Raw genomic sequence first — 13346 nt, forward strand, 5'->3', positions numbered from 1 at the left:
GCACTGGAACAGGCTCCTCAGGGCAGTGGTCACAGCACCGAGCCCGACAGAGTTCAGGATGTGCTTGGACAACGCCCTCAGGCACCTGGCGTGACCCTCGGGGTGTCCTGTGCGGGGCAGGAGCTGGACTCGGCGATTCCTGAGGGTCCCGAGCCACTCAGGGCATTCTGGGATTCCCTGTTCGAGACACAGGCCGGTTCCAGGGCCCCGCCGGCCCGGGCCCCGCTCGCACCGCCGAGCACGGGCGGCACCGTGCCACGCTCCCTCAAGCGCCGCGGAGCGCCCGCGTGGCTCCCGCGCCGCCAGCGCTCCGTCCCGGGAAAGGGAGCTGCGGGGAAGGGGAGGTGTCCGGCCGCGCTGCTGCCGGAGGGAAGCGGGAAGGGCAGGGGGGAAGGCCGGACCGCGCTCCCGTCCCGCCGCATCCCGCCGGCCGCGGGGAGCGGGGTGACCTCGCGCACGGGGCGCGTGCTCCCGCGGGGCCGCTCGCCGGGAGCGCGNGGCGCAGCGGCCCCCGGGCGGGCATCTCCACCGGCAGCGGCCGCGCGGCCCCTTCGGCTCCTCCGGCCGCTGCGGGAGCTCCGGCCGCCCCCAGCGGAGGCGGTGTCGGCCCCGGGCGTCCCGCGGAGCCGCTCCCTCCAATCGCGGGCCCGGGGCGGGGCCCAGCGGTGACATTGAGCGGCGCCCAGCCGGGCCGGGCAGCGCCATGTGGGGCCGCGCCGGTGAGTGAGGCGGGCAGGCCGGGAGGGAGGGACCGAGCCCCGGGGCCGGGCCCGGAGCGCGGAGCGGGGCGATCCCGGCGGGTGAGGGGCCGCGTGTGGTGGACTGGCGTCCCAAGGAGTGAGAGGAGCGGGGCTGTGCCTCGGCTCCTCCAAAGAGCGTGAAAAGGGGCCCGTTTCGCTGGGGGTGTCGCCTGTAAATGTAAAGTGCTGTTCTTTCAGAGCGGGAGTGTATTATTCCTCGAAAGTCGAGGGCCTTAGGAGAGACACCTTCCGACAGTATAACAACGTAAAGAAAGAACTCATTTTATATTTTTTAAAGTGCCCTTTTTTGCTTTGCTGAGTTAGTTTGGTTGTTTGGGATTTTTTTGTTGTTGTTTTTTTTTTTTTCACGAACTTTTTCATTATATTAATTAATGCATTAGAAGCGCCTTCGCTGAAGTATGTGTTCGTATATAAGGTGCCCTGGCCTTTTCTAATGCACTACAAAGTAGTTATCTCTCAGTGTTAAATATCCTGCCTTTTGTCTTGACTCTGTCATTGCTTTTGGGATGTGACCAGGTTGGTAGAATGCTGGTGTGCAGTCCTTGAAACAGCACCATCCAAAATGTATGTGAGGCATTTGTATAGATTAGTTCCTGGAAATTGTAATGTCTTTTAGAAATTGCTGGCAGGACATTGTCTTGCATTTTTTTCTCCTAAATGAATTTAATTGCATTCACATTTTTTCTACATAGGATTACTGAGCAAGCTCAAGGCATACCTTAGAAATAAGCTTTAATGTCTTTGCTAGGCTATTACAACTAAATCTGGTACTTCATGGGTTCATTTTGTACCTATTGGTTTTTCTTTTTTTCCTCTTGTGTTAAAAAACCCCAAAATGCTTCAGTTGAAAAGCTGGTTCCCACTTTCTACTGCTTTGAGTTAAATTTGGCCTCTTTGCTTCCTCTGCTTTCTCTTCCAGATAGGGCTGTTAAACTGCTGGCAAGAAATATTCCCTCGGTTCTGAGGATGACCGAGGGAGTGCACCCCAAGATAAGCAGAAGGCTGTGCACTAAACCCGAGCAAGACCTTCAGACAAAGAGTAAGAGTCTTTGATAGTCATGGAATGTTTCCTGCCATGGAATACTCACATATCTGTGCTGCTATCATCTCTGCAGAAATTTGGCTGACACAGGTGGTCATATCCCTGATTTTGTGAGAGTTCTGGTCTCCAGACTGAAAAATGGAGCATTACATTTGTTGAAGTCTTGTTTCCTAACAAAAAGCCAGGGGTCAATGTTTCCACTTGTGACGGTCACACAGCATTCACTTTGTAGCAGATCACCAGAACCTTATCTAGTGCACACTCCTACACTGAGGCTCCTCAGCTCTGCTCTGGAACTGCCTGTTCAGCCCCACTGTAAACTGTTCATGTTTAGGAATGCTGTGTGACCTAAAAGACTTTTGCAGTTTTTCGGAGTGCAGCCAGCTCCAGCTGTTCCAAAAACTAAATGTGCCCTGCAGGGAAGAGTCTGAATTGTTCGTGTTTAAGGGTGGAGCTGGTCAGGGAAAGCTCAGGCCATTGTTTTTTCACTATATATGGGACAGTTTCTGTGCTCCCTCTGTCACAGGTTCCCTATGGGCCACCATGCAGGAGAAAAGGAGCACACAGATGTGAAGCATTTGGCCTGACCATGTTAAAAACATGGATCAGCTGTCCTGGGTAGGACAAAAGATCTCCTTGAAAGTGTGATGTCTCCAGCAGGGGCCAGTAAAGGAAGTCCCTTGTTTTTGTGAAGTGAGAATGGTGACCTACAGCAAGAACCTAAGGAAGAGAATTGGAAGATGGTTCCTCTGTACCACAGCCTCAGAGGTGGCATCTTGGTGTTTAATAGGCCTCACTGGATTTTTTTTTCCCAACAAATTTGCCCAGTTTCCTGAAGCTGGATGTATTTTTAGCATCCACATTCTCTGAGAATGTGGATGCTGAAATTCCTTAAGAATTTCTTCTCTAAGAAGAAATTCCTCAGCTACAGTCATGTGTTTGTTTTTTAACCCGATGTGCACTTTTTTATAATCTGATTTTCCTCTATTCTGTACCCCTTCCAAACCAAGACCTCATTACAACCCACACTTCCAATGTCTCTTACAGTGCTCTGCTGGGCTGAAGAGAGCTTCAGTCACTGCTTTTCCAGGCCAAAGGATCCCAGTCTGTGACACAGTTTCTTACATGGTGACCATTCCATACCTGTGCCTGTTCTATTTCAGCTCCTCTGAGTATTTCCCATGCTTTTCAAAAAGCTGGAGTCACAGTTCCACGCAGAGGCACAGTAGTGCTGCTGTGTTGGTCTGAGTTCCTGACCATTGACAGTTATGCTGTTTTCCTCTCTGTCACTTGCCAAAACCACTGTGCAACCCCAAGGCCTTGCTCAGGCCTAGGTAATGATTTATAAGTGAGGGCAGAGTCTGTCACATGTGTGTGAACTGGAGTTGCTTCCTCTTTATGGACAAGGGAGTTCCCAGGCCAATTCATTGACTCTGAGTTCTGAAGCTCCGTGGTATTTTGGGCTCAGCTCTCTTCTTTATCTTTTTGAATAACCTGGTGTTGTCAGCAAACTGTATCCACCCCACTTCCTAGATAATTCATGAATCCATGAGGGAGAACATGGCCATACAGGATACTCCCTATTGTTTATAAGGAAAAAGCTGTCTATCTTTGCACTTTGTTTCTTAGATTTTAATGCTATGTTATATATGAAAAGCTTCCCCTGTTACATTATGGATATTTTGTTCATGGAGTTTGAAAGATTGACCTGAAAATTATGTGCCCAATCTTTGCCTATGATTATCTGTTTATTTATACCTTCAGATAAAATCTTACAGTGCCTGAAAAAGTTAACATTCTGTGATGTTATATTGACTTTTACTGTTATTGTGCAGCATGTTGACTTTTCTATAGCTGTTCCATTTGATTTTTTTTAAAACCTTATTTAAATGAAATAGGAAAACAGTACCTTAGGAACCTTAGATGCTGGAGCAGCTTCTGCATATTTAGACCTGCAGATACAGAGGTTTTGAGAAGAATTTGGCTTTCCTTACATGGCTTCAGTTTAATCCATATTCACATGTTTGTTAATCTGTGATACACTTTTCATTCTCTAACCACCTCTAGCAATCATATTTAGAGTTCTGCATTGCTCACCCTAACTGGTTTTGTTACAGCTCTGACCATCCACACTCTCTGACTTGTTTTTGGTGGTGTTTTGTTGTTTTGTCTTTGTTTTGTTGGGGCTTTTTTAGGTCGATCTCGTTCGGGAGTGCCTGGACACAGGCCTACACTCTGGGAGAGAAGGTTTTTGCTGTGGGCAGGCCATTTCAAAAAGCCAGAGGATATTCCAGAGACTGTCTCGTAAGTGTTGCTTTTGAAACTGTGAAAGAGACTTTGTCTATGCAGAAACAAGTTACTTGCATGCAACTCCAGAGTAACTTTTTAGAAAAGGAATGGATTTGCACAGCTGAAAAACCTTACCCTGCTGTGCTTGGTGTATCATCCTTGTAGATGAAATGACCTCAGCAATTCTCTTGTGCTAAGATAATGTATCACTCTTGATTTTTTTTCCTTTTTTTGCAAAGGGTTGACCAGCATTTATCAGTTGTTTCATTAGCAAACCATGTCAGATCAGTTCATTTTTACTCTTCTCTCACAATTAGAAAGCTTTTTTCAAACATTAGTGTGAGCTTTTTCTAATGTTTTTCATTATATGTCAGTCCCTTGCAGTGGGAAACTTTCATATACTGCTGTAAAATAAGTGAAACTCATACAAAGTGTTTATTAATGAATACCTAAAGGGCATGGGCCAACTTCCTTTACTGTTGGAATTTAAACTAACAAACAGTGTTAAGGCTCCCTAACTATATATAGTCAAAATTTCCCTGTTGCTGCTGAGTCCAAATGTCAAAAGCTTTGTCCCATGTGAAAAGTAGAAAATAAAACTGGATGTTCTGGTTTGCACACCAAAAATAAAGCTCAAACTTATCAACAATAGACAACTGTTAGCTTAAAAAACATTCCTAGTAATAGTATAGTTAGCTTTTAAAACATGGTGGCAATGCTTTTAAATACATGTATTTATTTAAATTAAAAATAAACAGTAAATCTTGCACTACTTGAGTAAGAAAATAATGTAACTGCCCTCTTATATATTTTCTGTTTGGATGCACCACATGGGAATTGAAAATCCACCCCTGTACTTAAATGTATCACAATGAATGAATTTTGTTAAAAGTGGAATCCCTTCCATTTTGTAGTGAATCATTTTTCTTAAGGCTACATTTGAAATACATACAGGAGTAAATTATTAAAACTTACTATCACTTCATATATTTTTGCATACCAAACACTTGTTATGAGTGTTTTTTAAGAAACCAGAGTTAGCAGAGTGATTGATTTCAGTAGTTTATTGAAAGGACAAACCAACTTCTGATAAAAGCTGACCATTTCTGCAAGTGCATAGGGAATTCTTTTTATTTAGACAAGTAATTCAGCCAAATCTGAGAAGACAATTGAGAACTATAAAAGCACAAAAACTTGTTTTCCTGTTCTGAGATTAATTAATTAATTAATCTGAAATTAATTATGTGTTGTAAGGACTTGTGCTATAACTCAGTAACCTTGTAAAACGTGGTGAAGCAACCCATTTATTAAACAAACGTTAAACTTAGCCACTGAACTGATTTAAAATGCAAGTTGTGTTTAGATATCTAACTTTTGCTCTTGTAAATTCTTAACACATCTAAGGTATTTCCAAAATTAACTAGCAAACTTTTTTTAATCCTACTGCTGTGCATGTCAGCTTAATTGCAGCCTGCACTCAAGGCTTTCACTGCAGATTATTAGCAGAAGCAAATAACCTGGATGCTAAAATTAACCATTAGTTTCATTGTAGATGGAGGTGTTTGTTCCCTATGATCAGAAATCTTGTACTCAAATCAATGCTCTGACAAAAACAAGAACAAAACTTCTCAGCTCTCAGGTCCTGTGTGATTTACCACGCTGAACTACCATGGATCCTGAAGTACCTTTTTTTTTTATTTCCAAATGTAAGGGTCAAAATGTAGTAACAGATTCCATATTCACTCGTGTTTATGTACAGTGATAATTTCCCAGTTCCATTAAATCCATTCTCCACATTAGTTTTGGGATATAACTAACCTAGTTTGATGCATTTATTCTTTTCATTACACAGTGTTGGTGCTTCTCCAGTGTTCTGGAATTTTGTCATGTGCCAAAAGTATTCAGTGAGAGTATCAGCCCTCCTTGAGAAGGGAGTTATCTGCCCTAAGTTCTGCAAGGAGAGTTAAATGTACAGGGCGTAGGTCTTTGGTTATTATGGAAAGCATTTCTAAAAAGCATTAATGCTTCAATGGCCCTTCTTGCATTGTTCTCTCCAACACAGACTTAAAACCTGCTGTAACCAAGATGTCATTTGGGTAGAATGACCTTCAGAGTTAACTCAAGAAAATATGATCTTCTGTTTTTACTCTCTACACAGCTGGAAGGTGTCAGTAACTGCTACTCTTCTGGTGGAAGACTTATGGTTTTTCAAAGATAACAGCAGAGTAGGCAACGGGTTTCCCAAAAGGATGGTATAGCTACTGGTGTGACTAGCTAAGCCCGCCAAAAATTTAAAAAAATAAAATTAAAAGAGTTCCTCTTTCCAGAGTTGATGTAGGAAAGCTTACAATCCTCCATGCCTCAGTTTCTCAGGGAAGCAGATCACTTCAGGACTACTTACTCCAGCAGGAGTGGGGACCACTGGTCTTTTACCAAGTCCTGTTCAGAATTTCTGAATGTTGCTTTCAGCAGCCTGTGTGTCACTTATTGCACTTGCAAGTCCTGTAGCAGAGGAAGCACCTTGCTGGGAAATAAGACTGCATCATAAATGAAACCACTGTGAAGTTCAGGCAGAAGATATTGCAAAGCTGTGCTAATACTTCCCTCTGCCCAATGAACTCTCAACTGTTGAAACACTGTATTTTGGGTTTTACCAGACTTCTGCTATTAAGAGAAAAGATGCATGTTTTACTATGTTAAATACATCACAATTATAATACAGATGAGTTCTCCCTGACTTTGTGGATATTGGAAGGTGGTAGTGAGCACAGAGAGAACTGACAGTAAGAAAAATACAGTATTGGTTAAACCATTCCTCTCTTTTTCCAGTAGAGGAAATAATGAACAAACAGACTTAAATCCTGCAGCCTTCTCCTTTGCATTGCAGTCAAGTGCTCTGCAAAGGCAGTATTTTAACAATAGAGTGAGCCAAGTTTAAAAAGTTGGGCTTGTTTCCAGCTTTGAGAGGAATGCCTCTGTTACCATGTATCTCCCAAGGTATTCACAGATCAGCCTTTCCTTGTAAAATGTTTTTGTACAAAGAGCCAAGTGCTGTTAGCATTCCACAAAACTACCAAGACAGCACATTAGGAGAAATTAATTAATTAGCCAAGTGAATTATTTGGGTCTCTGATAATGAGTGTGTTCTTTTATTCTTTCTTGAGGCTTGAGACAGTGAGAGCAGCACAGAGCACCCTGCGTGTGAAGGTCAGCTATGTCATGATTGCCTTGACAATAGTGGGATGCATCACCATGGTGATCAAAGGGAAGCAGGTAAGCACAGAATCTGGGCTGATGAGGGCAAATAAACCTTCATTTAAACTTTTTAGTTCCTCTATGGATTATTAGTACTGTCTTGCTTTGGGGGTTTTTTGTTTGTTTTGGGGTTTTTTTGTCATTTTATCACTGAACAAAATTTTAACAAGTCCTCCTGGTTCCCCAGAAGTGACCCTCATTGACTAAATTCTCATCAGAAAGGGATGATGTCACCATTAAGATGCTTCCTTTCAACAAAAACCCCTGAGGTTAAAGCATCTGCATGGCAGAAGAACTTTATTTGTTATGCTGCCTCTCTTCTGATGACAATGTTCAGGTCTGGTTTCTATGGACTGCTGTGTTCTACAGAAACCTTAAAAGCAGTGACAGTCTTAACCCCAGTACTGTGAGCTACTGAATGTCACCTGACATTTTGTATCAGAATTTGTCCATTACAATGAAAAGGATGCAGCACTCTGAAATGAAACAGTGGAAGGATTTTTCCAGGCTTTAACAGCAGAGATCAAACACTGATGATTCCCAGAGCATTTTCCTCTGTATTGGAGAAGTATGAATGCAAGTACCAGGAAGAGAGGACAGCTACTTTGGAATCCTTGTTTTCAAAGTAGCTGGAATTATTTATGTTTCCTGAGAGGAGCTCAGTTGGCCAGAGAATGGTGCTAATAACGCCAAGATTACAAGTTTTATTCCCCAGTGGGCCATTCAGTGAAGAGTTGGAATTGATAATCCATGTGGTCCCTTCCATCTCAAAATATTCTGTGAGTCTGTGATTATGTTTAACTTTTGATTTTTTCCCCTGTCTCGTTAAAATCAGATCAGTATTAAATACTGACCAGAAGCACAGAATGTATCTGCTAGTGCCTTGAAAAAAAGGTTTCACTTATTCCCAGAGAAGTAATTGCTTTCAGCCAAAATAATCTCTCAATATTTTATTTTAACCCTCTTGGCTTCCTGGCATTAAAGCTGACAGAACTGTGCCTTGGTAAGGATAGGTCAGGTATTTTGTAAGCTATTGTTTCAAGTTTCAACTCTGTGGTCTTTCAGGTGATAACTGATGATCTCATTACATTGCAGGATATGAAAAGACATGAATCTCTTACAAAAATAAACTTGGAGAAGAAAGCCCAGTGGAGACAGGAAGGTGCATCTGCTAAACCATAGAGGAGGAAATAAAGAGATCAAGGACTGGGGTAGAAAAGCAAAGTTCCTTTCAGCACTGACAGGAAGATATCATCACATCTTTCATGTACATTAGTTCTGTACACTCTTGTCCAAGAAAGAATGAATATGCTGTCCTGTAATCAATAAAACCAGAAATACCTATTTTCTTTTCCTTATAACTGCCCCTTTCTTCCAAACTCTTTTCTTCCTGGTTAGTGGGACAGGACACATGAGCACAGTGGATAAGCAATGTAATTGTTTCCCATGTCCTGTGCACCAGAGCATCTTTTAAAGTACTGCAGGACCTTTACCTGCATTCTTGGTACCAATCCCCTGCATGAAGTCTTATGTTCTTACTTACCACAGACAGGAAGGTAACTGTAACACAAAGGAAGGTCCATTTGGTTTCGCTTGTACAAACAAAACACCTTCACTAGCCAGCCATGCACTATCACTGACTATTTCAGGTTTCCTCAGCAAGAATGGAACTGTGTTCTGTATTGATACTGGCTACTTCAAATAATCCACATGTTCCTCTGTGCAAGACAGAACAATTACTAAGGGAGCCCTTGAGCCAAAAGTTACTATCTGACCTGCATTAACATCAGCAAAATGATCCTAAGGTATCAGAAAGCCTAATTCCGTGGTCTAGGTCCCATTACTCTGTCTGCATTTGTTTCAGTGAGGGATAACTTCCTGTAAAGAACTGCCTGCCTTCAAGAAAACAGGGAAGGAGATGAAGACTGAAATAACATTCCAGAGAACCATGGTGTTGCAGCTGACACCTAACAGTGGTCCCAGCAGAGCTGGCAGTGAGATGAGAAAACATCCAAGCTGAGGGAAGAGAGATGACTGTTTTGAGGAATACTGAGCAACTGCTTCAACCTATACTGTCAATTTATTTTAGAGGCACATGAATATGAGAAAGTCAATCAGGCATTCTTGCTCTCTGCTACTAAGCTCTTTCTTTATGAATCTCATTTAGATTTATATGGATTTTGCTCTTTTAAATTGTTGTCTGTGGTTTCATCATACTAGGCCCACCTAGAGATCACCTGCCTCAAGAGCGCTATTTCTGGCATTGAGCCCAGTCACACACTATTCATGTTGAAGGGCCCACAGCAACCAAAGGAAGTATTTTCCTTCCTCTTTTCACTTCATCTGGAAGGAAATGTAGATTGGAAGTGTCAGGACTGCTCAAAATTATACTGCCCAGCACTGCCCTGCTGACTGGCCCTGGGGACTCCAAAACCAAAGAGACATATCAGCTTAATAAAATTACCAAAATTAGTTTGTGAACTTTCTCAGAGTGAGAGGGAGATTGTTTTTGTTGTACTCCTAAAAATTAGCAGTACTGCTGAATAATTAAAAGCCCTAAAAAAAATACAGGGTAAATCTTCACTAGCTGCTGCAGTTCCATCTATGAATTGCATTTCTGAGCACCACACTGAGATGTAACCTATCAGAAAAGCTGTGTAGTCAATTCCATCACAGAAGTCACAACCTTCAGGTGATACAATGATCTGTCATCAGATTCTCTGGATGGAAATAATCATAAGTACACTGTCAGTCAAGCAGAGCAGGATTGCACACATTTGTCCACTTAATTAGCACTGAATGAAGGTGTGTGAATAGATTTTCCATGACAGTTCGGGTTCTTTGCCACACCAGCAGGCACACAGGTGGGAACCAAAACAAAATCCTGCCCAATTACATGCCTGTGGTCATGCATGTACTAAATGACACCAAAAAAGAGAATGTGCATTTCAGGTTTCTCTGAAGAGAAACTCATGATTTATGCTTGGTGATGGCAAAGCTTAAAACTGTGCATCTCAAAAGTATCACCCTTTCAACACACCTCTGAGTGCACTCTGTGAACAGAATTGACAGGTGCCTCTCCAAGTTTTGGAAATGAAACTATTTGGACTCATCCAGCTGGTAAAGTACTTCAAATAAAAATATGCAAAACACCACTTCAAAAGCAACACTTCAGAGCAGCAACAGTAACCAGTGTTTCATTTTACTTAAATTTCTGTAAGTTTTATGTCATTTACTCAAAAACAGAAGTCTGGTCCAGTGGTTAGACGAAAGCTCCAACATATCCTTCTATCACCCTGGTATCTCCACCACTTCAAAATATGGCATAAAGACTCTGTATCACCACCCAACTTTATGTTTTTTTTCAGCTTCTGCATAGGCTCAAGTCTCAAACCAAAGCCTGTGTGGTCTCCAGCTTGCTCCCAACCACTGTACCGTTCTCTTTGCAAGTAGCTGGGTACTATAAAATGATGTAAATCTTTCTCAGCAAGGCAGTGAAAGGAACCACCTCTTTCCTGGTACAATGGCTTCCAAGAAGCACTTTTAAACAGGAACAGTGGTTACAAAACCAGCACACGTTTCTGGCCAAAGCAGCCAGTCCAGCTCATGGGAGAACTTAACACCCCTCACATCACTGAGAGCTCACAGCTTCAGCCCAAAGCCTTTCAACAATGCACAATGGAAGGAACATACTAAGGCTGAAATGGTACCTCATTTTCTTTCTCCCCTTTGGCTTGGTATGTAACACCATTCCCATTTATCCAGAACAATCCAGTTTATCAATCCTATTGCTGTACCTGGTCCAGAGGCGACTGAAGCTTCCTAATGCAGCAATCACCTGACAACTCCAACACTGCCTCAATGGAACATGCAGGAGACACAGCGGGACACAGCCATAGCAGTACACAAAGGTCTTGCTTACTTTTCTATTGAGATTCAGGCACCTGAAGAAAGACCTTCAAGTCTAAAATGGGCATGGGAGAGTACCAATGGTGTGTTGTGCCAATTTCCAAGAAGCAAAAAAAAAAAAATCATACTGGAAGAGATGGGAATTTACTTTAAGCCGACAGAGAGATCAAAGTGCACAGAGATAAGACAGCTGTTCTGGAAGTCCCCAGAGGAGCACAGAAGTGTATTGCCAGGAGCACTGTCACTTGTAGGACCATGTGGTGCAACCTCATTCTTCAACAGTCTTGGGTGCTGACAGTAAAAAAAAAAAAAAGCAGGTCCAAGAACATGTAGGTCCAGGGTCATTGCCTTCCTCCCTTCTTCTAACATTAGGCAAAGGGTCTTCAACCACCTGTGTTTGGTTGGCATCAAGGAACAAACAGGAATTTAGTAACAGGCTGAAGTCTCCAGGCAGTTGTTCCCTCAAATGATTGTGTGATACCTTCCCAGGAGTCCCAAGTGCTGGCCCTGGCTTAGTTACTGAGTTTTCAGTAACCTGCTCCACCATCCTTTGTACCCTCCTGAATCCAAGACACTGACCTTGCCTTCCATGTTCCACTGGGAACTTTACCAACAGAAAGAATGATGGCTCCTGTTTGCTGCCCAAACAAAACCACAACTTTAATGGCATTACAGATCTGTGTGCTGGACTGCTAGATAGCAATTCCAGGAGTCCTGCATCTTCCTTTCTCTAACACCCAGTTTAAAACAGACATTGTTAAAATCCCAGTGCAGAGCTTCCACCTCATTCCTGATGTTTCAAAAACAATGCAATAAATTCTCATTACCACCCTGTGGGTCTTTTGGAAGACGCTTAGATCGGATCTCCACAAGCAGACAGAAACCAATGTGTGTATTTTAATTTTGAAGAAAATATGAAACACTTTGGCAGCATTACATGCTGCCTGATAGAGCTAAGAGAAGAACACAAGAACTCCAACAGCTCCCTCACCTACCCTCTACATGAGACCATGCTGCCTCTTAAGACACAAAACAACAGATCATTCAAAACACAGCGTGGCCTTGACAAAAGTGGCAGCTAGAGGCATTCTCTGAGATGGTCCCTATCTGAGCACGTCCTTCAGGAGAGCAGAGAATACAGGTTTCAATGCTTCTAGCTGGGGACACAGCCAACAGAGCTGTGTTAGGAAACAGTGTTCAAGCAATATGATATATTGATCCTCCTACTTTCACTGGCACTTTTCCTCCAGAACAGAGTCCTTCATCTGTGGCCTGAACGTTACTTGTTAGGTGGGTAATGTTACACTACACGTTTGGCTCTGTTAAAATGCAAGTAGTTTAGTTGCCTTTGGCTTACCAAGTAATTCTGGTCAGTCTGTAGCAGTGAGCTTTTCCTTTTGTAAAAAAGCACAAGTCTGATCTCCCTTCTGTACCCATTTAATGTGCAGCCTTTGTTAGAAGTAGATTTTGTTTCTTTTCAACCTATTAATAAGGCTAAGTAAAGCAACGCCAAGAACTGGTTGCTGGAAGATCCTGATGGAAATACACTCAATTAAGCACCATTTAAAATTACATTGAGACCTATGAGTTAGCCACATTTTAATCCATTTAATGTGTGCCATGTTGATTCTTGTATTGGTGTGGTTTTCACTCAAAATATTATCTAGTACCAGTCAAATGCCTTACACAGTCTAAGTATTTAGGACAACAATATTACCTGCGTCAACCAGGCCTGTCACTTCAAATAAACATACCAAATTTAAAGATTTATACTTATCTGCTCTGAATTCACATATCCACGGCAAAAGTAACAAATACTGGCCAGGCTCCTTACACAGGAAGGCACACCAGTCAGCTTAAATGGACTCTTTTTTTAATTCACTCATTTAGAGGCAATTGTCATTACTTTCTTGGGGGGCAGGGGAGGGAAACGCCAATGCACCACATTGTTTTCACTAGCCTGGAAGAGGAAACACTAATATATATAGATATATAGGTATGTATATATATATATACACACACACTTTATGCGTGTGTGTATATATATGTGTGTGTGTATATATATATATACACACACTTTATGCGTGTGT

At 42.5% G+C, this 13346-nt stretch overlaps 1 protein-coding gene across 2 annotated transcripts; it reads left to right on the forward strand.

The window, feature by feature from the left end:
• The first annotated feature begins 463 nt into the window (after nucleotides 1–463).
• On the forward strand, nucleotides 464–8705 carry FAM162A (family with sequence similarity 162 member A). Of its 2 annotated transcripts, none has more exons than XM_039718193.1 (5): nucleotides 464–719; nucleotides 1681–1800; nucleotides 3999–4107; nucleotides 7257–7365; nucleotides 8443–8705. In XM_039718193.1, exons 1-5 carry the CDS (start codon nucleotides 704–706, stop codon nucleotides 8527–8529), a joined length of 441 nt encoding a protein of 146 aa, XP_039574127.1. In that variant the 5' UTR covers nucleotides 464–703; the 3' UTR covers nucleotides 8530–8705. The 2 variants fall into 2 exon arrangements, with proteins under 2 accessions (XP_039574127.1, XP_039574128.1); XM_039718194.1 differs by lacking the exon at nucleotides 464–719 and adding an exon at nucleotides 981–1005.
• Nucleotides 8706–13346: the final 4641 nt, after the last annotated feature.

This window comes from Passer montanus, unplaced genomic scaffold (genome assembly GCF_014805655.1).
Source record: "Passer montanus isolate IOZ18808 unplaced genomic scaffold, ASM1480565v1 scaffold39, whole genome shotgun sequence".
Taxonomy (NCBI): domain Eukaryota; kingdom Metazoa; phylum Chordata; class Aves; order Passeriformes; family Passeridae; genus Passer; species Passer montanus.

Bases quoted from the DNA above. Each gene is read 5' to 3' on its own strand.
- FAM162A (XM_039718193.1), top strand. The intron at 1,801-3,998 runs GTAAGAGTCTTT...GGGCTTTTTTAG, and splicing joins GCAAGACCTTCAGACAAAGA to GTCGATCTCGTTCGGGAGTG. The intron at 7,366-8,442 runs GTAAGCACAGAA...ATTACATTGCAG, and splicing joins TGGTGATCAAAGGGAAGCAG to GATATGAAAAGACATGAATC.